Source organism: Molothrus aeneus, chromosome 2 (assembly GCF_037042795.1).
Source record: "Molothrus aeneus isolate 106 chromosome 2, BPBGC_Maene_1.0, whole genome shotgun sequence".
NCBI lineage: Eukaryota > Metazoa > Chordata > Aves > Passeriformes > Icteridae > Molothrus > Molothrus aeneus.
Genome location: NC_089647.1, coordinates 95831576 through 95858313, shown reverse-complemented (window position 1 = coordinate 95858313; position 26738 = coordinate 95831576). Strand labels below are relative to the sequence as shown.

At 35.6% G+C, this 26738-nt stretch overlaps 1 protein-coding gene across 1 annotated transcript in view; it reads left to right on the top strand.

Moving 5' to 3' along the window:
* Positions 1–24356, top strand: part of PNPLA4 (patatin like phospholipase domain containing 4) — a 50395-nt gene extending 26039 nt beyond the window's left edge. The window contains exons 9-11 of the mRNA XM_066571620.1: positions 18447–18506; positions 24068–24112; positions 24322–24356. Of these exons, the coding sequence (XP_066427717.1) occupies positions 18447–18506; positions 24068–24097 (90 nt within the window). The 3' untranslated portion in view covers positions 24098–24112; positions 24322–24356. The remainder of the gene's footprint in view (positions 1–18446; positions 18507–24067; positions 24113–24321) is intronic.
* Positions 24357–26738: the final 2382 nt, after the last annotated feature.

Below are 26738 nucleotides of genomic sequence, written 5' to 3'. Positions count from 1 at the left end.
TTCCTCTCTGGCAATCTGTCATTACAGTGGACAGATACTGTTTTACAGAACTACATTTTTAAAGCAAAGAAGCGGCCTTAAGCTGGATAAAAACAAAATTGTAACTGTGCTTTTGTTTGAAGTAGAAAAAACCCAATATACATGGTCAGATATGTTGGCATTGAAAAGAGGTTTGAATACCTTTAGCTTTCATGGTATTTTGATGCTGGTTATATACATTAATGCTCATTTCATTTGTAGCTGTGTGGAGTAAAAAGTTCTTTAACTTGAAATAAATACATGAACAAAAAGTATTCCAAGTTAATGGAGAGATTTTTATGTATATTTCTTTTCTACCTTGATAGAAGTATCATCACGCGTGCTTGTATCTTGGTTACAACTGCATGCACTTTCTTTTTCATATCATCTCCCTTCCAGTGTCACATAGACTTCTTATTACTGACATATCTTCATATTCTTGACTAAACCCATTATTATCTAGTCGTGATGGCTGGTTGTAGATCCATTCACTTTGCATTGTAGTGCTGATATCTTTGTTTCTCAGCTTATTCTTGCACTTCGTATGGCACTGGTGAATCTGTTGCAATAGGCACAACATATATTGTTAGGCAGTAAAAATGATTCCATCAGATACATCATCTATTTAGAGAACCAATTGCTAACTTCACTAGGATATCAGTCCAGTGCTTATTCTGAATTAGTTTAAAAGTTGTCATGCATATTGCAGTCAAAATGAAATGTGAAAATTAATTTTAACTACACCTTTATGAATTTTTGTAGACTGTTAATAGCTATTATTTTAGTAGTAAAATTGTTAGTAATATGTAAGCTAAGTTAGCAATACCTATGTAGTTATTGTTTTATAGCTTATTCGGTTCTAACTTAATAAAAAAGTGGAATATAGCCAGGTGTGGGCCATTATGATACAGCAAAAGAATGATGTTTAAAGTTTAAAGTTATTTAGAATTAATATCTTCAGTGTTAGATTAATTAATTTCAGTTAATTGGCATCTTTTATGGTGAATTCCAGGCCTTTACAGGTAGCAGAGTAAGGGTGATTCATATTGTGCACAAGAAATGGGCTGAAAGTATGTCTGACTGTGTACCAGTGGTTTCATGTAGTGCTTCTCCATTTTCCAATATTACCCTTCAAGATGTTTGTGTTCTTTTACTTTTGGAAAAAATAGGGCATGGGAGTGATGGGAGAGATATTTTTATTCATTCTTGATTCTTAGGTAGTACAGACAGGATATTTTGGAGAGAAATGTCTTCTTTTGGGGAGGATCCCCAAGTGAAAATCCCCACAAGGATCCCCAAAAGTGAAAAAGTGACAGCTGTAATGATGCAGCTGTCAGGCACGGGTGGTGTTGGGATAGTGCCTTGCTGTGTGCTGCTCTAGACTTGGAAGCCCTTGGAGAGTTTAGCAGAAGTAAGAAGCAAGGGAACGACTGAGTGGGATTTAGACTCACAAGAGGCAGGTCAGACTTGTTTTTGAGGTGTGTACAGAAGCTGCTTTTAACCAGCCAAGACACACTGGATTTAAGCAGTGGACTGTAAGGGCAAAAGGACCTTTGAGTCACCCAGTCCCACTTTCATTAGTTTATATTCTGTTTTTGACACAATGTACATTTTCATGACAGAAAACATTTGTCATTTAGGAAAGAAATGACCTTCAAAAGCTCCTAACTTTATAAATTCCAGTGTTCTATGCTGTAGGTTTAGCCCAGCCAGCAGGCAAGCATCTGCAGAGTAGCTTGCTTGCTCTCTTCTCCATCCCCAGATTGGGACTGGGGAGAGAATATGAAGAACAAAACCAAAAAAACTCACACATCAATATAAAGACAATCTAGCGTGAAGGAGAGAGGAAAAAAAGAAGAAAGCAAAAAACCTAATAAACAACAAAAAACCCCAAGTGATGCCGGGGAAATCACTCAGTACCTCCATCCAGCAAAGCAATGCCCAGCCAGTCTCTGAGCAATAGGTGACTCCAAAGCAATTTACCTAGCCCTGCTTTTATTATTGGTCATCTCTTGCCCACTCCAAGCCTCCTATTTGGAGCAGCAGAGTGAGAAACAGAGAAAGCCTTGATGCCATTCAACCACTGCTCAGCCAAATCACTGCCGTGATATCAACATTGTTTTAACCACAAATCCAAAACAGCACCATTGGGACTGCTATGAAGAAAGCAAGCTCCATCCCAGGTCACTGCTGCTGCTTGCTAGTTGTGGTCACAGTGATTACTTTTAGGAGAGACTTGACTGGCACACTTTGTATGTTCAGATGCAATACATTTTTTGTCAGGCTTGTGCTGTTGTTGTATTTCAGCAAAGTTTGGCTTTTTACCACATCTCTCTCGTGAGTTCACTGTTACTCTCAATACTCATGTCTGGTCACCTACTGCCTGAGTTCTGTGGAATTTTCTGTTTTGTTGTGGCTTTGAGGTAACAGTACTTAACAACCAGTTGTTAAGGAAAACAAAACCCAAACCTTCACCTAGAAGGGCCATCAGATATCCTAAATGTCTTTGTAATTCTTGTAAGTTATGTCACTGGAGCTGAGATTATGTGATAATGAAGTTTTTGGCTGTCTGGCAGTATCAGCAGAGAGAGAACAGTTGCCATAATACCAGATTCAGTAACACTGAAGTAGCAGTACCTTTAAGCAGCACAATTTGAGAAAGAGCAGTGAAGGAAATCCTGCCTTTTGGTCAGGATTTGGCTGTCTGAAAGATCCATCGCTCTAGAGTTAGAAGAGCTACTGGTTTAAACCATGGTAATTCCTCCAGAGCTGAGTTGTTCCCCGAAGCCTGCGTAAGTTTGGTACCTATTTCCTCTTGATCCAATTTAGCACATGTTTTTTAACTTTTAAGGGTCTCTACCACAGTAACTTTGAGGAGAGGTATTGGTGAAGCATTGGTGAAGTAGTTTTTTGAGGTCTCATATCAATTATAATTTGGAATTACACTTCCAGGTAAAGACCTTGTAAACTTAAGTAGAACATGTTGTACTGTTGAGGGTTAGGCAGGAATGTAGTGTCATCCATCCAGCTTTCAAGGACTTGTGATGCTCATTTGCCTCAAGTTATGGCACAGCTCAGCTGGCGTTCCACACAGGTTTGTTTGTTTCCAAATGGTTTCATTTACATGAAGATTATTACCGAGTAGGATCAAAATAGAGTTATTAATTAGCTGTCTTTTTAGGATTTTGTTCCATAAAAAGTACTTGATTAAAATAACTATTACGTTTTTTCCTGAAGTGGAGCACTGAACCACAACGAAGAAAGATTGAAGGATTTTTAAAATACAATGGGAAGTATACAAAGACTTAGACATTTTATTCACCCCAGATTTAGACATTTTTGTATATACAAACAAATGTTTTCTTGTTCTCTTGCAAAAGTCTTCCCAACTATTCCAGCTGTCAGGTGCTGCACTGCTGGCCAGGTAAATGTCCAGCAGTGGCCCAAACCAACTAGTGGTTGGGGTTGGGCAAAAAGCCCTGGCATGACTGATTGGTTGGACAGATACATGAGTAAGATAAAAGATGAGCAGACAGTGATATGTATCCAGAAGAGATCATAAAAATAGAAGCTGGAGTTCAGAAGCATGAAGCAACCAGGATGTGTTTCAAACTGCTAATCGCTTTAGGCATTTGTTTCCTCTTTTGTTTCCAGGTAAAAGTAAAAAGATCAGCCAGCAATAGGGAAAATAGCTTCTCTGTTTTCAGCAAGCTCAGAAAAAAACCCCTTGCAATTTGTTTGTATGTCTCGGCTTACCTTTTTTTTTTCATGCCATGCCCTCAAAACAGGTTGGGGGCTATACTTCTAACTCTTTAAATAGAAAATAGAGAGAGACTTTTACTTTTTCACAGGTGAATGTTCAGGCTAATTTGCTTATTGTTTCTCTCCATCAGAGAACGCTACCCATCTTTAGGTTTGTATTATTTGATTTTGAAGTTATTACTTACACCAAAAGCTATGATAAATATGGTGACAAAGATGGTATATCCAAGAAGAAGGAACAAACCCCGCCAGATCTTATCTGATGTACAGTCATTGCATTTCAAATCTGGAACAAAGAGAAGGAAAATTAAATATTTGAAATAGAAAAAAAAGTTGGTTTTTGATAAGATTTAATTTGAAGAATTAGTGAAAATTGACCAAAGGGCGATCGTCTTTGTTTTCATCGCATTTTCTTTTACTGTTTTTTCAGGAGTTAAGCTTCTCTCTTTTTACTCCAGCCATGAGATTTCTGAACCTGTTGCAAATTACGTATGCAAAGGAAAGTAAATAAGATTCTCTGTTTAGTAGAAGTGGGAGATCTGAAAACATCTGTTATGTAGAAAAGGCAATGTAAAAGACAGTTATCTTACCAAGTCTCATACAACTTTTTCTTCCTTTTTTTTTTCAGGCTAAAACTAACATATGCATATGGTATAATTGTCAACAGATTTTCCTTGATCACTTTTTTTTTTAGGAACTCTGAAGAATTGTTGGATATTTTTAAATACAGTGTGAAATCTAGAATGAGAAAACTGCTTTGTGGCATTTTAGCACTTGCAAACCAGATTTTCTGGAAAGTTCACATAAAGAAAATTTGGCTCATGTGAAATTCTGTATATCAGTCACTAAGGTCATATGCTCAGCAGAATTCTGGAAATTCAATTAATAGTTAGAAGACAGAGGAAAGTTATAAATTATTGAAAAATATTTTGCCATCAAATGGAAAGAAAACTCTGCTTCCATATATCCCTACTTTGGGTGCACGCTCTAAAAACACACACTGCTGTGTGAGTTTACTATACATCTTTTGACAAACTGGAAGAGAAAGCCCAAGCTGCATTTTTCAAGAGACCATTTGTTTATAAAGACTGAAGAAAATTATAAAAGGGGTTATCAGGTACTTGGTTTGGGTGTTTATAAGTTTGGCATAAAGACTCAGCAAATGTTTGCAGAGGAGATTAAGAAAAAATATTAAAATAAATACCGAAATACAGACACCAAAATATAATGTATTTTGATATATAAATATTTAGAATTTCATAAAATATATATGAACCGGTGAACTGAACTGGTTTAGATCCACAGAAATTCACTGTCCCTGAGAAGTCTGTCCAGCTGTATAAATAGTTAGCACCAAAGAAATGTTGTACTACCCTCCCCTACTTGTATGATGGTACACTGCTCCTTTACACCTTTCTTTTGGCAGACACAAGCAGTAGCAGAGAAGGTAGTAAGGCTGAAGGAAAATTTATTTCCTCTTGCTCATATCAATTCTGTTTTCTGTCACTCCCTTTTTGTACTCCCAAATGCTCCTTACCATGCACAGTCAGTTTGGTGCCATTTCCACATTTGCCCTGTATTTTCTCTGTTAGCATCACATCACAGAAATAGGAGTTACTGGCGTTCTGGTCAACATTGCTCAGTTTTAAGATGGAGAACCCCCTGAGGATGTTTTTTGTTATCTGCACCTGCGGCCCGCCTGTGCTGGGGCTCGACTGGAGACTCTGCTGGTTGTGGCAGTCAGGACCTTTCCTCCAGTAGACCACTGGCTCCTCATTCTCCTCGCTGGGGTACTCAAACACACACAGCATCCACACCGTGGAGTTGAGGAGCACTCTGGCATCTTCAGGGTATTGCATGACCGAGAGCTGTGGCCCGCTGCTGGCTGGGGGGGTAAATAAAGCACATGCAGGTGAACAGAGGAATCTCTCCTCAGCAGGGTGGTCTTGGCCAGCAGGGCACATGGGTGTGGCCAATACATGGATGTGCAGAGAGCCACAGCTACAGGCATCTACAGTGAAAGGTGCACTCCAGGGAAGCAAACAACAGTTTTGCTACTGCCTTATGAGAAGCCACAAAACCAGGTTTCCATTGTAAATGTCCTTGTATTTGTAAAATTACTTTCAAATGAAACGGGTTTGTCTGTTAAGAGTTGCATATGCATTTTTATATGGAGTATGAGAAATTGGAAAGTCATTACTAAGAGTAGATAAAACTTTTTTTAAATATATAAAAACAAAATAATATGATTTTTAAATGCGTGGTTACTCTTTTTTTACAGTCATTCTTTTTAGACTTTTTGTCATTTCATAGTATCATAGATTGATTTGGGTTGGGAGGGACTTAAAAATTCATCTAGTTCAAACTTCATGCCATGGGCAGGGCCACCTTCCACTAGATCAGGTTGCTAGAAGTCCCATCCAACATGGCCTTGAATGCTTTCAGGGATGGGGCAGCCACAGCTTCTCTGGACAACCTGTTCCAGTGCTCCACCACCATCACAGTAAAATACTCATTTTCAATATCCACTCTAAACCTTACCTCTTTCCATTTAGAACGGTCACCCTTTGTGCTATCACTACATGCTAGTGATAGGCATGTAATGAAAGTGCTAGTGAAAGGCATGTAATTTGAACATAATTACTAAGAAATGAGTTTTCAGAAATTGCGAGTCTTTGTTGAAAGAGATTCCTGGAAGCTAATATGAAACATCTTTTAAAATAATAATAATAATCCAGAAAAGTTTCTGGGTCTCACTTTAATTTGGGCAAAAGTATCTAAAAACATCAGTGTAGCACACCAAAAGCAATATTTCACTGCCTGTAGAAAACCTGTCTCATCTCAGTTGAATGAGGGAGAGGTAGATAACTTTGTGAAGTGAAAAAGATGGCTCATATCTGAAATATCTTTTGCATTTTTATCAGGCCATTAAAAAAATTACATTTTTTTCTTTTAAGTTCTTTGGTTTAAGTAACTACATTTAAATGACCTTTTAAAAGTTCTCCAAGACACAGTTTTATAAAAATTCTGAAATAATATATTGTTTAGTTCAACTAATTATAAAAAAAATAGATATCAATCCATATTTTCTACTTTTTCATTCAGATATAATTTTATTTTTGCTTCAGATGCACTTTTAGTTTCTATCTACTCCTTTAAGTATTTTAATACTTTTTTCCCCCCTTATATTTATTTTCCTCCATAAAACAGCAGTTTGAAGAGTTTAAGGACTAAAACTGAGCATATGACATTTTCATCCTTGATTATTAAATTAGCATTCTGTTCCTCAGTTAGTTAGGGTTTGGTGAATTCTGGGATAAAATAAATAAACAAAGATAAAAAAACCCCTTTCCTCCAGGGGTAACTTACCAGCAAAGTAACTGAAGTAAGTTGTCATAATTAATATACCAAATTGCATCATTTTCTTGAGATTGCTAATGCAGAGATTTTAAAACCTCATCCAAAACTACTGATAACAGAGCTTTCAGCAAGTAGCTGAAAAGTGAATTCAAGCTCTGCTGAAAACATGTTTTTAATCTTGTTTTTAAGGGGAGGTTCTTGTGGTTTCATTCACTGTAACTATTTCCCTGTGTACCATCAGACATCTTGGGCATTGCAACACATTAGCTTCTAATATAGTTTCAGATTTAACTGCACTGGGATTATTTTTCCATTCTGAGAATTTTATTCAGATGACTAGGAATAGGAATGGTTTTGTAGAGCAGATTTTCTCAAAGCTGCCCATCTCAAAAAAAAAAAAATGCTAAAACCCTCTAAGCTTGGGAGCAGTGCCTATGGTGTAATACAGCAAAGTTTGCAACAGACACGTAATTTCTGATGTTTTTCCTCAAAGTTTCATTTACACCTTAAACACCACATAATGAATTTGCTTTATCTAGTATTGATCCAATTAGAGAAGTCAAAGTACTACAGGAATGATTCAGAGGAAACATTATTTCTCTTTGCTGAACTGATGCTGAATGTCTAATTATCATTCTGCAGTCCAGGACATGTGAACATTGGCTGCCTAGAACTATATGGTGGCAAAGAGGGCAATGTATTTAACCTCCTAATATGTACCTTCTGGATTTACAGGGTCAGCTAATGTCCTTGTAGCATCTTCTATATATAGACTATTAAATTTCATCCAAAAACGTTACTCCTCAGCTTAGTTAAAACTTGTTACCCAGCCTTTCTGCCTACAGATACAAATGTTTGAGTTTGGCTAAGAGATAATTTCTGTGGGAATATCCAGTTTTGATCTGAAGGCTTTGAGAGATAGAGTCAACACGCTGAGTGGTCAGCTACTGCAATGACTAATCACTGTCACCACGAATGGATGTGCCTTAATTTGTATTCTGAGCTCTGTCTCAGCTGCTTATCACTGAAATAGCTTTGCATCTCCTCTATAGCCCTTTAATACCCACACCCCCTTTTTTAAGGTGATACTTATACATTATATAGGATAATTTTCTGATACAATTTTTCAAAAAAAAAATCCAAAATTTCTTGCAACTGTTGTGATTTAAAGCTGGACTCCTTTAAAACCCCTTTATTCAGGGTTGAGAACTGAATTTCTAATTTTTTGTCCCTCCATCTTGTTTACAGATACAACAGTATTCCTCCACAGAGTCCTACTGGGAATTCCCTGTCAACTGATTTTCTATTTGGAATGTATCTTTTCAGAGTCACTGCTTTCTTATGTCCTACGGGAATATCACACATTCCTTAAATAAAATTAAGGCTACAATCAAACCCTCCAGCTTTCCAGTAGATGCTGTGTAAGGATGTCTCCTCAGTGGTAACTTTCAGAGTTGTTTTGTTAAACTGATTTTCTATCACTGATTGTATACTCTAATAATAATTTGCGCTTATGTCTTAAAGAATTACATTCTTTCAATTTACATTTATTCAAAGGTACATCCCAGGAGGAAAAAAAAACACCAACTAATTGTGTTATCTCATTTTGTTATCAGCAGATAAACACATGTATTTAATTATTTTTACCAACATTTGAATATAAGAATATCTAATTGGATATACTTTTAATTCATCATATCTGAAACTAACCAGGTTAAATAGAGAAACAAAAGGAAGTGCAAACCAGCAAATTTCCTGTTATTAGACTGTAACTCCTCAGATAACACTCTACTTTTATCTATAATGTTGTGAAAAACAGTGACAAAAGCCCTTTAAGATACTGACTTGAATAGGAAAGAAGAGAAAACTGATAAAAGACAAGCATAAATAAATTAATGAAGCCAGCCTGGGATTCATGTGCACATGTGCATTTAAGCAGCTATTCAGTATCAGAACAAGCGGGGTGGATTTTTTTTTTGTTTTGTTTTCCTGAAAATTAATTTAATTATTGATATAGCAATGAAGTTGCTTCATTGTTTATCTTAGTATCTTGATTCAATTAATTTGGTCGTGATAAAGTTTAACATGGTCTTAATATATAACTGCAATAGTGTTGAACTATACTACTGAGTAGAATTGCAGGCTATAAATAAACATTGGTTTATTGGCTGAATATTCAGAAAACAGAAAGGCTTAACTACAGTTGTGACTACCTAAACAATTAAAAATTTCTATTTTAATTGCTTGAAGTTTCTGTGTTACTGGTATACAAGGCAAAAAGTAGGTAATATCTTTCTAAAATACTAGAGAAAATTACTAATGAGCTGAAATTCTGCCATAGCCTTAAGGTTTGGCTCACCAGGATCTGTGTTCATACTTACAGACAAGCTTGTGCTTGACTCTTTTTCTATTCATTAAAGATGTTTGAGAAGAAGCTGTGTGCCGTAGGAGTGATAAGCATGTGGCATAAGCACTGTCAGGAAGAGAAATCAGATCACTTTTGTACTTTACCATGCAAGTGAAACTTGTGGCTGAGAAAATATGATGACAGATCTGAAATAAAGAAGAGTTTAAATAAGATGAAATATAAAAAAGCTCTTTTATGGTATAGAAGAGGAACTATTAAAATGCCCTTGAATAAAAGTACTTTTACTCTCTAGCACAGAAGTGATATTAATCTTTAAATATTTTATATTTTCCCTGTGCATTAAATGTCTGACAGACAAGATTTTAAGATTTGAAACTTCCAACATGTTAGGAATGGGGCAATGAGATTATAATTTTAAAAAATAAATGCATAACTTTGAGATACCTAAGGATCAGTGCCATCTCACAATGATGAAAATAAGAATTGGGTCTATGATGATATAAAAGATATGCTAACATATAAAGACAATCACATTTAGATTTTATGTCATGTCCTTGTGTGGTTTCTTATTCTGGCTTCAACTATAATTCTAGGAAATTTAGAAATTTGAGTCGGATTACCTGAAAAGTATAGTTTTAATTTTCTGCTAAAAGGATTAGATATAGACTCATAAAAATGTCAATACATATTAAAAAGGCCTTAATTCCACCTGATTATTGTTCTTCCACAAGACTGGAGAAAAACATAGATGTATGTGATGAATAGACTGTAGCCCCTCTATTTTCAGCATTATTTTCCACTATGCTAAGACTTATGTGATAGTTGAGGATGTAACTGGGTGACTGCCTCACTGCTCTGTGGTTGCAGTCTGGAGGAGTGGCACAGTTATGTAGTGGCTAAATGAAAAACACATACATAACTTGTTTTGATAACAGTATCACCAAGAGATGAGAAAATAAATGCTGTGCTAATTTCCAACTGATGCAGTGAAGAAGGATAACAAGACATGAGGAATGACTCTGTCTCAGATAGTAATATCCTTTACCAATCCTCATTTGGAGGTATTTTTCTGTGAGAAGTAATCAAGCATTTTATGAAGTCTTTAAAAGTGGAGGTGAATGTGGCTTTATGAAATAAAACTGCCTTATAGTTTGACAACTACCCCAAAACAGCTACTTTACAATATAGAACAACTTAAAATAGGCATCTCCTTAGCATATGTTAAAGAAATAGCAAACTTGCATTCAGTTTGTTGTTTATTCTTTATAGAGCCCAACAAAGCAGGCAAACACAATAAAATCTTCCTAATGGTGAAAAACAGAAGACCTCTGGAATATCAGCTCTGGTGAGGCCGGAGACATTTGAGAAAGATGAGGCAAAAATGACACAGGTTATGTGGATCCAGCACTGTCTGATGATTGAGGATGTGATTTGCTGCTGCTGAGTGTGTATGGCCTCAGGATTTCTCTGTGTTTTCTACTCAGGTGTACAAGGTGAGAGACAGTTGCAGCAATAGCAGAGACTGAGAGAACCTACCTAACTTAAAAGCTGCTTTATGATCAGGGACTGTTCTTGAAAACTTCAGAGCAAACCTTCAGGTTTCCCAGTTAAAGATGAGGATGTAAGCTCCTGCTGGGTGCCTCCATAACAACCCATTTTCTGTCCTAGTAAGTTGAAGTCACTGCACAATCCTTTTCAATGGAAAACAGGAAAATACAGGAGTATAAATGAAACTCAGAAGGGAAAAGCAAATACTCTAATGGTCCCCTACATTCAAACTGGGAAAGGAAATGGATGAAAACACAGATGGAATATGGAAGAGTATGTAGTCTTATTTGACCCAATTTACAAGCTTATTTTAATTATTTAGCAGCTTCTAATTTTTATAGCCCAGAGAGGGTATGCCATGAACACCAGGCTATTTACCATGTGTATACATCTCTTTACTAACCACTGTGAATTAAAATTACCCATATTCATTTGCAATCTGCAAACCAAATTTATGCAGTGTTCCCTTCAGTAAGTTGCTCCATCCCTGGAAGTGTTTATGGCTGAATTGGAGAGAGCTCTGAGCAGCCTGTACTAGTGAACGGTGTCACTGTCTAGGACAGGGGGTTGGAACTGGATGAACTTAAGGTCCCTTCCAGCCCAGACCATTCTGTGAGGAGCAGGTATGGATAGAGATGCCAGTAGTGCATGTGAATAGTGGATCTGCAGCGTGGAAATTAGAGTAAGTTGCTTGTGAAGTCAGCCACCCCAGGAGTGTTATGTGTTACTGATAAATTAAAAAGTAGTTACTGTTTAAACAAAGATCATCAGAAGAAAATACCTTGATTGAATTTTAAAAAGAAATGTTATCCAAATAAGAAAACTGACTGTTAATGAACATTACTGGGTGGAATCTTAGCTGCTAGTTTAATCAGAATAGCTGGACATAAGGAATATGATACTTTCCACACAGACCTATGAAGAACCTGTCACCAATTCATTTCTCTCTGTAGACACATCTGCATGCTTTTCCCTCTAGATGAAGCACGCTTCCACTTTCTGGAGGCTTCTTCCATATTCTCTGAGTAGGCATGGAACAAGCTTAGACTAAACACCTTCATTTGGCTGTGCGTGTAGGGGGTATTTGAGCAGCCACCACAGTCAATGGAGATGCTGCCACTGTGTGTAAGGGAGTCTATGAGACACTTCAGCTGCCCAGCTCGTAGGAGTCCACAATATATCAAGATGATTTAGTCTTCCTGGGGGTTCTTTTCTTGAATTCAGCACAGAGAGATCCAAAACAGTTGTTAAATCCAACAAATCACTCAACCTGGCTAGTGGCACTAAATTCTACCAGGCTGCATGAATCAAAATATTTCTACTGAAACTAGCATAGTGGTTCAACATTCTGATCCTGGAGATACCTGAAACTCATAATTCCATAGTTTCACTAATCAAATATGATCCTCTAAGACTGTATGTAGAGATCCAGTCCTTGATATGCGTTCAGAGTATCCTCAATGTGCGTGGTCAGCTCTGAACTGCTTCAAAAAATCTGTGATGAACATGTTTTTTCCTGATGTTGTACAGCACTTGCTTAAGAAATGAAAGCTACAGTCTCTCCTCAGCTTACCAAGGTGAAATTTTGCATTTCACAAAGCTTCAGAACACAGTACAAATCAAGCTATTATAGAGTCAAAACACCCTTCCTTTGTTGTTTTTTCTCCATCTTTTTTCCCCTTGGGTCTCATCTGCATTTAAAATGGAGATCCCCAGATCTAGAAGCGTAATTTACCCTTTTAAATTGCAGAAAGTTTACTGTGACAGTCCTTTTAACAGTCTCTCAGTCTCATGAATGCTGCCACCACAGTGAAAACTCTGGAGCAGATACTCTTATGCTTCACAGTCCCGCTGGTCAGAGAAAAGACTAAGTGAGGTATAAGTCAATCCTTACATGAATACAAAAGACATTTTTATCAGAACTGTCCTTTGAAACTTTGAAACAGAAAAGACGAAGCCTTTCAGAAGTAGCTCTGTTCACTGCCAAGTCAACAGGTGCTTTCTCATATCAAAAGTAAGCAACACACTTATCAAGCCTAATGTACGTGTTCTTCATCTGTTGGCAGGAAGAATAAAAATACTACGAGATCTTTCTGTTTATCGGTTTCACCTTGAGACATATTAACTCTCTTTGGAGCAATTCCTTTAACAGAATATAATAATTTTCCCCTTTCAATTGAAAGCCATTTCATTACCTAGCATTCCCTAAAAGTTTTAATTTTTTTTTGTAATTGCCATTAACTTCAAAAATTACTTGAGGTGCAGGATATAAGTCTAAAATATAACTCTGTTCCTTGAAGTATTGATAGTTTTTCTGGTGCTTATGTCAGTGTTGATGGATGAATACATAACAAGACAACCACTCTTAGAAAGCCCTGTGTTTGTGCCCTTCAAAGTCCACTCACATTATACCAATATTTAGATATTCTACCACTTGTATATCAAGCCATGGGCTTCTATCTCTACAAAAAGTATATTTCATGCATGGAAATAAAGAGTGCAAAGGGGGGAGATGGAGGATGGAAATGTTAAATTTTCAAAAAGAGGAAGAGATCATCCTAAAGATATATGTAAAAACCCTAATGCATTTATGTACCTTTAGAGCAGTGGTCCCCAGTCTACAGCTGCCAGACAGAAAAAAGACTTTTTCCTGTAAAAGTTGTTAATGTTCTTTACAGATGCACAAATGAAATCACCTGATAAGGATTGCTTTACTGTATGAGAATAAAGGCTCTGATTCCTAGCGATATTTTTTATATTGGCAGAGTGATATACAGAGCCATATATTATAGAATCAAAAAATGGTTAAGGTTGGGAGGGACCTTAGAGATCAACTAGTTCCAATCCCCAGCCTGGCTTTGTCTCTTACTTTAATACCTTTATCTAGGTTACAGTGCTGGCCACCTTTTACCTTCATCCAGCAATTAAGGATCATCTAAGAGTAAGGACCTTAAAGCTAGTATGGCTTTTTCAGCAGCCCAACATATTTGTTCTCAGCCAGCAGCAATCACAGGTGTTAACAGTGAGGCAACTAAATGACTGTTTTCTATCCCTGTGGAGAAGCCAGCAGCAATCAGAGAAACAGATGGGATAGCAAGAGTGGTAATTCAAATTCTTATACACACACGAGATTGAACTGCAGAGTAGTTGGTTGTTACATTACACAGCAATTGTTTCATGTGTTACACTGTCAAACTGAAACAGTGAAAATGCTGTGTTAAACCACTGATAGTGACTGGAGATATAAAACTTGGTATTTTTCATTTGCTCTCTTAGTGAGGCAATTTTTGTTGCTTAGGGTTTTTTTTTTCTTTTTGTTTCTTTTGTTTGTTTGTTTGTTTAAGGCTAGCAAAAATCCACAGGAAAATGGATGCTTTCTACTTCTAGTCTAGTGGGATTTCCATCCACCAGAAATCTGAATATCCAAAACTCTATTATGTGATGTTGGCTAATTTTAGAGTAGGCAGACAGTTCCAGAATCAGAGTTGATACAATTTTTGAACCTTTGAGGGCAGTCACACTGGGTGAGTCTGGAATGAAGAAGTAATTATGAAGTTTTACATGTCTGTTGTGATACCTCTCTGTTCTATGAGGAGCACACATACATTTTCCACAAGTAGAAAATCACTGTCAGCATCTGTTTTTTTTCTTTATGCTTCAGAAGATAAGGCAAAGATTCTTCTGATGTTTTCAAATCCTGCTTTTGAAAAGGAAGTTCGAGCATTATTGAAATTCTCTTCAATAGCATTTAATAATAGAGTTATCTATTCAATAGAAAGTAAGGTAATCATGTGAAGGATGATTGGGGAGATTGGTAAAGATGAATGTAGACTACTTTTAATTTCTGTTTGTCATATTTCCTCTCTGTTTCAATTGCATTTTGTACTTTTTATATGATTATTATGTCCTATTTGAGCTATCAAATGTGAGAAAAGTAATGGAATTGCACATAGTTCTCTTATTCTGGTCTCTTACTTCATTAGCTTTTAAATTATACTGATTTTTGAAAACATAAACAAACCTAGTTTTAATGACATGCAACTTCAATTCACATTTTCAGACAGTTCTGTCACCTATACCATATTTAGATTATGATAAGCATATTGCATTGTTTAATTTCTTTTATTGACGATGTATATTGAATTAGATCCAGGGACTTTGACTTACTGAAACATCTCTTTTTTTTCTTGTTCATTTAATCAGTTTAGTTTTGTAGAAATGTGGATAATTAGCTGTGGAGGGTATATAGAAACATTTTCATCATAAGTAAATAACTAAGGCACAAATTAGTACATAATCTTTACTGAATCATTTAAACTTTTGAGTCTCAATTTACCTTTGTAAAGTGGGAGGGGTGATTGTTTTTCTATTTTCATTCTGTAGATTTCCAAGGGGTGTCAGACCAGTAACTGCAACCTCTCATTTATTTACACAATGTCAGAGAGAAGCATTTTCGTGTTCTTGTTTGTTGCCATTTTAGTGTTACTAAGACATCTGAAGATTATAGGTAGCCTCTGCTTGAACAAAGTTGTAAAGGTGTTCAGGTAGAAGCAGGCTAAGTCTGGCTTTTTACAAAAGCCAGTTCTCCAGCAGCGCCAACACTGTCACCGAGTCTTTTAGCTATGTAAAATTTCTCAGGGTTTTTTGTTTGTTGATTTTATGTAGGCTTTTTTTTTTTTAATGGGCTGGGAGGAGACTGTTAAGTTAGCAATTATAACATATTATATGTTGGAAGTTTAAATATGTTAACATTACAGTTAAATTGTAATGTTTAAGCTCCTAAAATAACATTGCATTATTAAACTCTATTTAATAAATGCCCATTTACTTATACCAGTCAAGAGGAAATAGTAAAAAAGTAGATGTCCATGTTGTAAGACAGATCACTGAATGTAAGGGAAAAGGTTGGTACTTTCCGGAAGTTACAGGAAATTCTTAGAAGCTGCTATTTTATAGTCACAGTATTTAATTTGTTGCTGTGGTGATAAATTAAACAGTTAATTTTTTGTATTTGAAACTTGAATTAAATATTCTTCTCACACAATAAATGTGAGGAATTTTAGGAACAATTACTAATTTAGCCAGCCACGTTAGGAGCCAAGTTTTCTGCAGCAGGGGCAGTAGCTGAAGGGTTTGTTCATTCCTGTTCTGCCTCCGTTTGCTGAACCAGAAATGTTGTTTAAACAGCAGCCATTGGCCCTCGTGACACAACAGTGACATCACTCTCAGGTGACATTCCTAAATGACAGCAGATGGTATCTAACCCACCTGTCAGATCCTAATAACCAGAGGTCAGGTAAGCATCTGTCAGCATTTCTGCAAGCTTGATGACATAAAACAAAGCTAATTTAGTTCTGTTGTTTGTTCAGTGTGGAAGGGTCTTTTAACAAAAATATAAAATGATAAATAACAAGTGATTCACCAAACTTTATTTCTGTTTGTTTCATGCATTTAGAAGTCAATTTGCAGGTACTGTTCATAATAGTTTTCTTCAAGTAAATGACTAAAAATCTTTATCAGCAGATTTGATGATAACCACTACAGATAGTCTCAGGATGAGACTATTGATTTCTAGTCAAATAGTATAAGCCCCAGCATCATTTGATGAGAGGTATGTTAAACTGTCAAGGAGGCACTATGATTTTCATATTAAAAAAACATGGTTCAAAGGGATAGTGAATACAGATGAATTTAGTGACTTCTGAATGACAAAATCTTGAACATTTTTTCTGCCATATGATCATATTCTGTAGCGTTAAAAGGTGTTTGTTGCCCGAGATTCTTTAATTTGACTTCATTGCAGATACCTGTATGCTGCAAAAGTGGAAGCTTAATTAAAGTGCAAAAACTTTATCTACATGATTAATTCCTACTTTACTTTTCTGATCTTGTCTTTAAAAAGTGTATTTGTCTATGAAGGTAAAGGTAAAGGAAATAGGAGAAGATGAGGGAGATAAGAAGAGGAAGCAAAGGTAGGGAGAAGAGGGAAGGAAAAAAGAAAAGGAGAAGTAGAAGGAAAGTAAAGTGAGGGAATTGTAAAGTGTGTTATGCATGATGGAGGGTGATGGGAAATTTTGAAATTACCAGAGCCCACTGCTGAAGAAAGAAGTAGCCAATTGAGTTTTAAATGTCTGTGTCATGTCTCTGTGCAGTGTAATAAGGGTAAGCTTAATGTTTTAAAGTGTCTTTTTATGTTTTCCATCTTTCTGTGCAGTAATAAAACTGGAAAAGCATTAACAAATTTTTCAAATACAGTTAGGTATGTGGTCTTATTTATCGTTAGAGATCTATCTGGCTTTTAGAATCTGGCTTTCAAAGAAAGGCAGGTTCAATTGATCAGAATTTGGCATGTCTTAAGACAAGCTTCTCCTTTTCAGTGCAAGGAGTTTTATGAGGGTGACTTGCCAGAGCTACTCAGAAGGTGGCAAAAAATTTCCAGACAGATGTCTTCTGAAGAAATGTCCACTTCCCAAAATTTCAGTTCACCCCTTTACCCTCTGTCCATCACCTTTTTTGTTGTAATATTATTGTCATTAGTTATAAATAATGTCAAGGATTATTTATTAAATTATGATAATAGTCCTTTTCTTCTTGATCATCACCAAAACAGCTCTAGAATTTTCTAATGAGTCCTGTTACAGCCTTATTTAGCTGGCAGCCTGCCCTCAGCTTTGTTATTTTATTACTGATAGCAGTTGTGATATGAGAGGTACATAGTTCCCAGTGGCAACAAATGTAAACAGAAAGCAAATAGACCTGTCTGGGAAACCTCAAAAATAACACATCTAACCAAAGAAACCACGACATTCATGGAGCCTTAAATGAGGCAGCTTTCTATTCACAGATCTATTCACTAAGCTAATTGTTTTTATGGTTGGCAGGACAGGCTCTTTTAAAAGGCCAGGGAGAAGAATGGCTCTTTTCCTAAGTGGCAGAATTGGTTTTGTGGCTACTTCATCATAAAGAGTAATATCACAAAGGCTTTCATTGTGTCATGTGGTAGAATACTATTTTAAGGGGAATTGTTATGTTTCTTAACACCTGTAAAATATCTGCTCTACTTTATTTATTAGCTCTTTTATCAGTGAAGATGTTAAGTTATCAGTTATAAACTAATATTTCATGGCAAATACCATAGCAAATTAATCTTCTGTTTCTCATTTTTAGCAAGAATAGTTTCAGGCACAGGTGCCCCCTAAGATTTGCACATCCTTGTACCTCTGCTGCATAATTTGCATAATGCAGCTTTCCTGTGAGGTTGCTGTTTGCTCTGCAAGGCACTTTAGGGTAAGATTCTGATTGTGGAGGAACTGCAGAAACTACAGAGATATTACTGCTTTATTTTAATGTCAGGGTGAATCAGTGTGCGTGGCTTTTTGTGTCTCCACAGAGATCTAACCCAGGAATCAACAACTTCCCTGCTCACTGCTGGACCTTATCCTGCACTCAGGTATAGTGCGGTAATCCTAACTTGTTTCAGAAACATCAACAAAACTGAATGGGCATTCCCGGGGACAATAAAATCCTGGCTGGCTTATTGTTATCCACCTCTAGGTCTGGAGGATGTCTTACCTCAATATTTAGTTTTGAGGGATGATTTCACTCTTTTGTCACCTCTCACTTTCTGTGTAGCTGAAAGCCAGCCTCAGTCCTGCAGATGACCTCAGTTCAGGACTGAGAATAAAACAGACTAATGCCAGGAAAGGAGCTGCTCCCCAGGAAGCTCTGGACATGTATCCCAAGGCATTCATGTTGTTTACAATGCCAGAGCAGGAAAGCAGCAGGCCCTGACTGAAAACCAAACAGGAATAAAGGATTGTAAGCACTTAGAACTGGAAACTAACTTTTGCTGCAAGATTACCAGAAGATTTAAATAGAGGGAGGAAAACTGGCACCTCTAATTGCCTTATGAATTATGTCACCTCTGATGTTCAGATCTAGACCTATTAAGGTTGATATTTTAACATAGCTTGGCATTTTAACTTTCCCTACAGCACTAACAAGGAAGTCTTCAGACAAAAATAATTCTCAAAAATTATAGGTTAGGCACTTTTGTATCTCTTTTCTGGCTACATTATACTATCATGTTTGAGCTTTCTTTCTATGGTAAGAATGATATGTTGCTGGATCTAAAGACTCTCAAGGAACTTCCTATGATGGTGCCTGGCCTGAAAAAAGATGGAGACATTTGGAAAAGTTTCAAATATTAGATATTCCAAAACATTTTAATTTTAACACATATATATCTATGTCTATTTCTATATATAGACTTTTATCTAGATGCATATTTTTAGATTTATGGTTTAAATGTTTGTGTTCCATACTATTGAAGGAAAATATTTATGAAAATTCAATGCTACCTTTGTTCTGACCTTATTTTGCTCGAATTGGATGTACAACTTCTCCTTTATCCACACTGATCATAAATACCCAGATGAATGTAAAATACAAGATGGTGTGTGGAGAATTTAAAAGGTGAACCATAAGTCCTAAATGAATGACTAAAATACCTTGATGTGGGCTGAACATTTCTATATATTTTAGAGGTTGAATTAATTACATTAATCTGCTTGACATTTTCTCAGTTTTATTCATGCATTTTCACTTTGAGTAAGTTGCCTTAGTCTTCTTATAAATGTACTGGTTCTGAAATGCAGTGTTAGTAGAAGCTACTACCCAGGGCTCCCCCTTAATTACTAACTAAAACTTTTTAATCTAGTTACTTAATTACTTATTTTAGTTTAAAACTTCATAGCCTTTAAATGATGGGATTTGTATTGTACTATCACCAAAAGTACCAAGTCCCCAGCTAACAAGTGGCTAAAAGTATTAGTGCAAGAGTCAAACTCCTTTTACCCGTGGTTTGCAAGGGTAATTCACTAGGTAATTCAGTGTATTCACTAGGTAATACAGTGAATATATCTATTTATTTTGCTATGTCATTCAGAAAAAAATGGCTTGGCTATTAAGTACTATGATTTTCAGCCCATATTTTTTAGGTTTTTTTTCTTTCCATTTATCATAATATATAGTGCCATAATTAGTTTTAAAAAATACTGTATATTTAAGATAAGTGTAATACTTCAAACATGTGGTTTCTATAAAAAAGCTTGTTAATTTTGCTGGCTGTATCAGTATGGCTTTGACATATATCATACCTGCACACAAGGTAACTGTTATTTTTGTCTTAGCTACTTCAGTTAAGCAAATGCAAAAACTATTACATGGGCATCAATTTTGTTCCCCAATTAAATGTCTTTAACAGTATTTTCCCCTCAGCTCTATTCTGTCTACCAAATGTGATGTCCTTTTTATGTATGTGTAGGGCTGAGCATCTGTTTCTATAGGGAAGTTCCATTAGACCATAATAATCTCCAGTTAATTGCACAGCAAATATTTATTTCTCATACATCAAATTAATGAAACAAGTTCAATGAAAGACCACATCAGCTTGGCAAACAACACCTATCAAGCTATATAAGCCTCTAAAGACATTCTTGGCAGAAATCCTGTATCTTGAAGAATTGTGTACCCTTGGGAGTACTGCCATCATTTAATTACTAGTTGATAATGGTGTTGCAGGTTTGTTTATTGTTGTTTTGTTTTTCACCTACAAGAAGAAGAATAAAAAATTTGTTTTCTGTGTTTACTAATGTACCATGCCATGGCTACAACAATTTAACTGAAGAATGATCATTTTCAAGCTTCTAAACCCCCCATTTAATCTTAATATTCAATAAGATTAATATTACATTAGTATTCAATATTCCTAGAGCACTTACTCCTCTTCATATATAAACATGAAAGGATCTTTAATTATCAGTTTGATTACTCCACAATAATGACAGTCTCTTTCTTGTCTAAGAGAAACATGGATGTTTTTCATGGGTCTGCAACAATGATAGTTTTACATCCCACACATCTCTCTGTATTCCCTTCCCACCAGCACTAATATTCCCTGTGCTGTGTGAGAAGGAAATGACATTATATGCAACTTTTTGTAGCAACAAAGGACAATAATGCATGAAGTCATAAAATCTTTTAAGCAGAAGAAGCAGGAAGCCTAAATTGTTCTCTGACTATTTAAGTTCATTTTGATGCTCTAAAATTTATACCATTTTATTAATATTAATTTCTGATAACCTCATAAATATTTATTTTTGCTTGCACAAGCTTTGCTTTTTATGCAATCTACTTCTTCTGAAGCTGGCCTAAAATCAGGTGCATGGAGTTTGTATGACATATAACAACTCATAGTCTGTCCATAGAGATTCAACTTAATAAACTAGGAATTAATTAACATTTTAATGAATAGAATTTAATATCAATTACCTGGACTGACTAGCCCTGTTTATTGAAACATGGAGGAAAACAATGACTTATTGCTGCTTTGCTGTCTTTTCTCCTTTCATGTCTTTATCCAAAGGCAATTTGCTTGTTATTTATTATGTGAAGCACACATAGAACTCTGTTCATGGTGGAAAACTTCCTGGCTGTAGATAAAAACGTAACCACTTTCACTAGGAGATATATGTTCATTATAAATTAAGCAAAAAACCCTTGGAAATGCAAAATTCTTCAAATAAAATCCGCATTTTGTCTGAAATGTGAATAAGAAATGTCTTCTGAAAATAGACTAATTATAATTTTCAAGTCTTGTAATCTGGACAAATTTGTATAAGTTAGGACTTCATATCTCTTGTCCATGGGTTAAATAGCTTATTTAGAAGTGAGAACTAGCCACAAGGAAGTTCTAAATAAAACTTCAAAAATCTTATTTCTTATCGTTGCATCAAGTTTTCAGGAATAAATACTCCTCATTTCATCCCAAAACATTTTTTGCACTGAAAAATTCAATTAAGAGAATAGATTTTTTAAAGCATGTAAAAATAACACATAAAAATAAAAGACCTTTTTGTATTTTTAAGTGTGTGTATATATATACTTACTGTATATATTGTTTTTGCTATTTAAATACTGTCACACTGCACAGATGTAATATCAAGCAGTCAATTTTAAAAGTGCTGATTCTAGTGGGAATTATCCTTGAATATGTTATCAGCCATCAAATTGCTATGTGCTTTGGTAATGATTCATTTTGGGGGCACACACCAAGCAGAATAAACCAAATAGAATTTTCTATATCTCTAAGAAACCACCAAAACAACAAAAACCACTCAGAAATGTTGTTGTTCTATTTCTAGAGTCCCATACTGTTGTTATCAGACTTCTTAAGTCCATACCTCCTTGGTGCATTCTCATGGATGCAGATCTTCACAGAACAGACTCCTTCTGCTGCACACTATTCTCTCCCAGCTCAGGGCTCCTCCAAGGCTCTCCCTGACTGGCCATCCCGCCCCCTTTTATCCCAGTTATCTTCATTGGTCACAGCTGCAGCCCAATTAAAGACATCGCAGCTGCAGCCCATCAAGGACAACCGGGACCTCCTGGGGCAAAGCCTCTATACAGATATTCAAATACAATACATGCATTTTTCCATGACTCAAAGGCCACCTCTACTATACAGAAATATTATAGGTCCATGTTATCTTTCCCAATTTTACCTTGAAATAAGTGATAGAAATATACAGTCCAAAATAAAATACCCTGTAGCATATGGAACAATCTCTACCTAAAATAGCTTTTCTGTGATATATGTATTACTGCAGAATTTGATAAGGAAGCATGGTGTGGAATTTTCACCTGGTTTCCTTTTGGGATGCCTTGCTTTGCTTTTGCTAAGGATTAAAGTGACTGTCCCAAACTCTAATGGAGATAAATCTTAATATTACACAATTGCATATTCTATAGGTAAGGAAAAAAGATGTAGCATTTGAAGTTTGATAGCAATCAGTAGGTGCAAAGACAAAATAGATATCATACCTCAGCGAAGAAAAATATATCCTTGAAAACGTCCCCACTTCTCTGTCTCCGTCCTTTCCACTCACCTCACTCACACATAATACCTGTGCTATCTGATGTTAAGGGGAAATATTCATGAGAGATGATGTCCTGGTCTAAGTCAGATCTGTAAAAGCAAAAAACCAACAAGCAAACAAACAAACAAAAAACCCCAGCATATGAAATAAAAATAATCTGTCAAGTCAACCTAAAGTGAATCAGAATATCTGCACTGTGAGAAGCTTGCCAGTGGCATAACACAACCCCGTGGACTGCTTATTAGTAGCAATAGAGAACCACTGTTTGTCTCCTTTGTGTGTTTTAGAAACTATTGTGGTGTAATCTTGAAAGCAGAAAATTCTCAACTGGCTAAAACTCTATCATATCAAACATTGCAATAGAATTGTGTATTTGCTAGAGTGTATGAATAAAGAAGATCAGAGGCTGCAGAGGGAGAAAGAGAGAAAAGAAAAAATGAGCAATTTTCCAGTGGGAAGGGGATGGAGAGGTTTTGTACAGAAAATTATTTCACAGTCACCAGTTCTGATTAAAACCTGCTCAGCTTGCACTCACTGCTTCTGCTCTGGTTGCAAATACTGAGATTTTTGGGTGGCACTGAAACCCCTGTCCAGGACTCGAGGCTGTGAGGAAAATCAATGAATGGAAAGAGAGTGGAAAGCAAGCAGTGAGCTTTGTAGTAGCTTCACTGAGAACTCTCTCTAGACTTTTTCTCTTGGGCTTGTTATCCTCCTAAACGAGACTACTCAGTGGTGGTGGATCTGGAAGAGATCTTTGCTTTCTTCTATTGAGTGTAAGAACAGAAAAATTAACTGATAGCATCAGTCCTTGCTGTCTTAGTGTACCAACAGAGATCTCATAAATAATTTTGTAAAGTCCATCCTCTTTTCATGTTTTTTGTTTGAAGTGGTTCTTATCTAGTACCAGTTAGCAGAGCTAAATCCTTCACTAACCAAACACCATTGAAGAACAAGAACAATGAAATATTTCCCAAGTTTTTTATTGAAAAACTATATCCAAATTGACTCAATTCTTAAATCCCCTGGAAATTCCATTTTAGTCCCTGAAAGAGGTTTTTCCCTTGTTTTTCAGTTTGCCTTACAAAATACATTTCAATTTTAAGACTTCATTCAATAGGTAAGTGAATGTAGAAAATTTATCGCTTCATTGTTTTGTCTCAGTCATTGTCAGTCACGCAATGTCTTAAATTCAAATGCAGATCTACAATTACAGTTTCCTCCTTATCTGTTTCATAAAGAAATACAAGCATGCAGCATACCTGTTGAACAGATTTCTATTTTTCAAATGACACAAAGAAAAATACAGTTATTATTCTTATTTCTTAGATATGTACAAAACCTAAACTGAAACACCTTCCTACTCAGAGGCACAGGATATTTTATTTTCTGCTATTAGGTATGTACTGAATGCAAATTTTTAAATTCACTTACAAAGAATTTTGCGTGATATGGAAGAACTCTTTTGTCAGAAAACTTTAAGAAAACAGACGGTTTCAAGGTTTCTCCCTGACTTAGTCAGTAGAAGTATTTCCTCTGCTTTCAGCAAGACTAGGAGTTAAGGCTTAATTTCCAGTCAGATTTTATATGTATAAATTTGTAGTACTTAGGAAATAGTAAACACCTTTTTGAAATCAATCTAACAAAGTTTTAACTTAGTGAAACTGAAATCTTCTGAAGCTTTGTATTCTCTCTTTTTTTGCGTATTGTTTTGTTGAGTGTTTTTGGTTTTTTTTTAATTTTAAAACATTAGCACTTCAGTTTATCTACATGCTAGATGAGTAACTGCTGAGAATGAGCAGTTAGATCTTATAGGCCTCTTCAATTCACAAACTGAACTAAGTTCAGCAAATGTGAGGTCTTTCTGCACTTTTCTATCATAATGCATTTAAGCTTTCATTTGTTATTTTCAAATATGTTGAAGTTAAAAGCTGTGTTCTGAATTTGACAGCTGGAATGCAAAATATAAGGAATAAAAAAGTAACACAGGATTAAAAGCAACAACAACAACAAAATACAAATAAAACAAAAGAAAACTAATTGAAGACACAGCAATATTTTAGGAAACACAAACTACTCCTTAGTCAGATACAATTTACAGATATAACAGGCAATAGTTTTTTGTCTTTTCTCAAAGTTACTAAAGGTCTACATTAATTTTTACCTATTAAGGCAAACTTAGGTATGTAATGTTTTCTTCTCTGTCCATTGCCTCCATTTTGAGTATGATAATATGCCTTGAGACTGAACAATACAGACAAGAATTTCTCTGTGTTACATTGTATACTCTCATTTGTTTAGAAAATTTTAAAAATATTAAATTAATTATATAATCCTTTATTTAGTTTTTCTATTAATATTTCCTTTGTGTTCATTGAAACTTACTTTATTCTGTGTGTGTGTTTGTGTTTATCTGATGGGATCATGATGCTGAAAAGCAGAGAACTAATGACTTAAACTAGTAATTTAAAACTTAAACAGAGAACTAGTGACTTAAAAGGAGATCTGTCTCCCAAAGAAAGCTCTTGGTAGTGCTGTGACTTACACATTGAACTGAATTCTGTCTTAACTGAAAATACCACTAGGAATTATCACCTTTTTTAAAAAAAGTGTTAATGAATTTATTTGTTCACCAGTTGTAATGAACATGCCTTGGACCCAAGGATGATAAAGACACCATGTGTGTTTACAAGAGGTTTGCAGGAAAAGCAGCTCCGAAATTCCACATCAAAACATAAGCTTCACATCAACTGCGTTATCTTTTACTGCCACACCCACGGCTCTTCCTGTTCACACACTTGCATCAAGGGAAACCAGGAAATAACAATTATTTTCTACCTATCCAGAATATCAGTTTATGACACCAATGTTGATTTATCAACTAGACAGTTCTCAATGACATTAATAAGGAAATGAGACCAGAAGTGTTTGTTCCCTTATAGCACAGATATGGGATAGATTTTTTTAAAGTGAATGATCCCCTTCAGAGTATTTTTTGCCCAGTATAAAAACAGGAGTTCCAGGGTTAAAAAAAAAATACACTGCAAAGAGTTTTCTAAACTTTGGATATTTGGTTTTTGCATTTGTTTAAATTAAGATTTGACGACCCACTCATGGACTTGTGAATTTCAAGATGTTTGCTTATCTTTCCACCTTGTCAGGATTCATTTATAGTGGTACCTACATTTCCATGGTGTAGAGGGAAGAAAGATACCAGAATTTCATTACCCATGTGAAAGCTGGGTAAGACATGGACCAAAAAAAAAAACCAAATTCTTTATTCAGCTGGTGGAAAATCTTTTAAATTTAGCAAAAAAAGCATTTAAGTACTACCATGGAAAATAAATTGCAGTTACTATTACAGTAGCAATCTGTTTGGGTTTCATTGTTCAAGTTTTGCAATGAGCTGAGATCAAGGCTCTAAATATGATGCAGAAAGATGTTGTGAGTTAGATTAGAACCCAGTCAGATGGGGTCTCTGTTAAGAAGAGTTATGCCATAAACTTACCTGGATTGGTAGGTATCAGAATATGAGAAGCAACATTATTATTTCTGATTATAAAAGTTGGAGAAATATGAATAGTTGTAATAAATATGTCTCCCTATGTTAATTTCAAAACTGAGACTACTTTTGTGCAGAAAATGGAAAAATACTGGAGGAATTATGCCAGTTTGCACCTCAAGCTGGAAAAGACAAAGGAAATTAACAGGTAAACAAAAAATATTCCTTTACACATTGTTTCTTA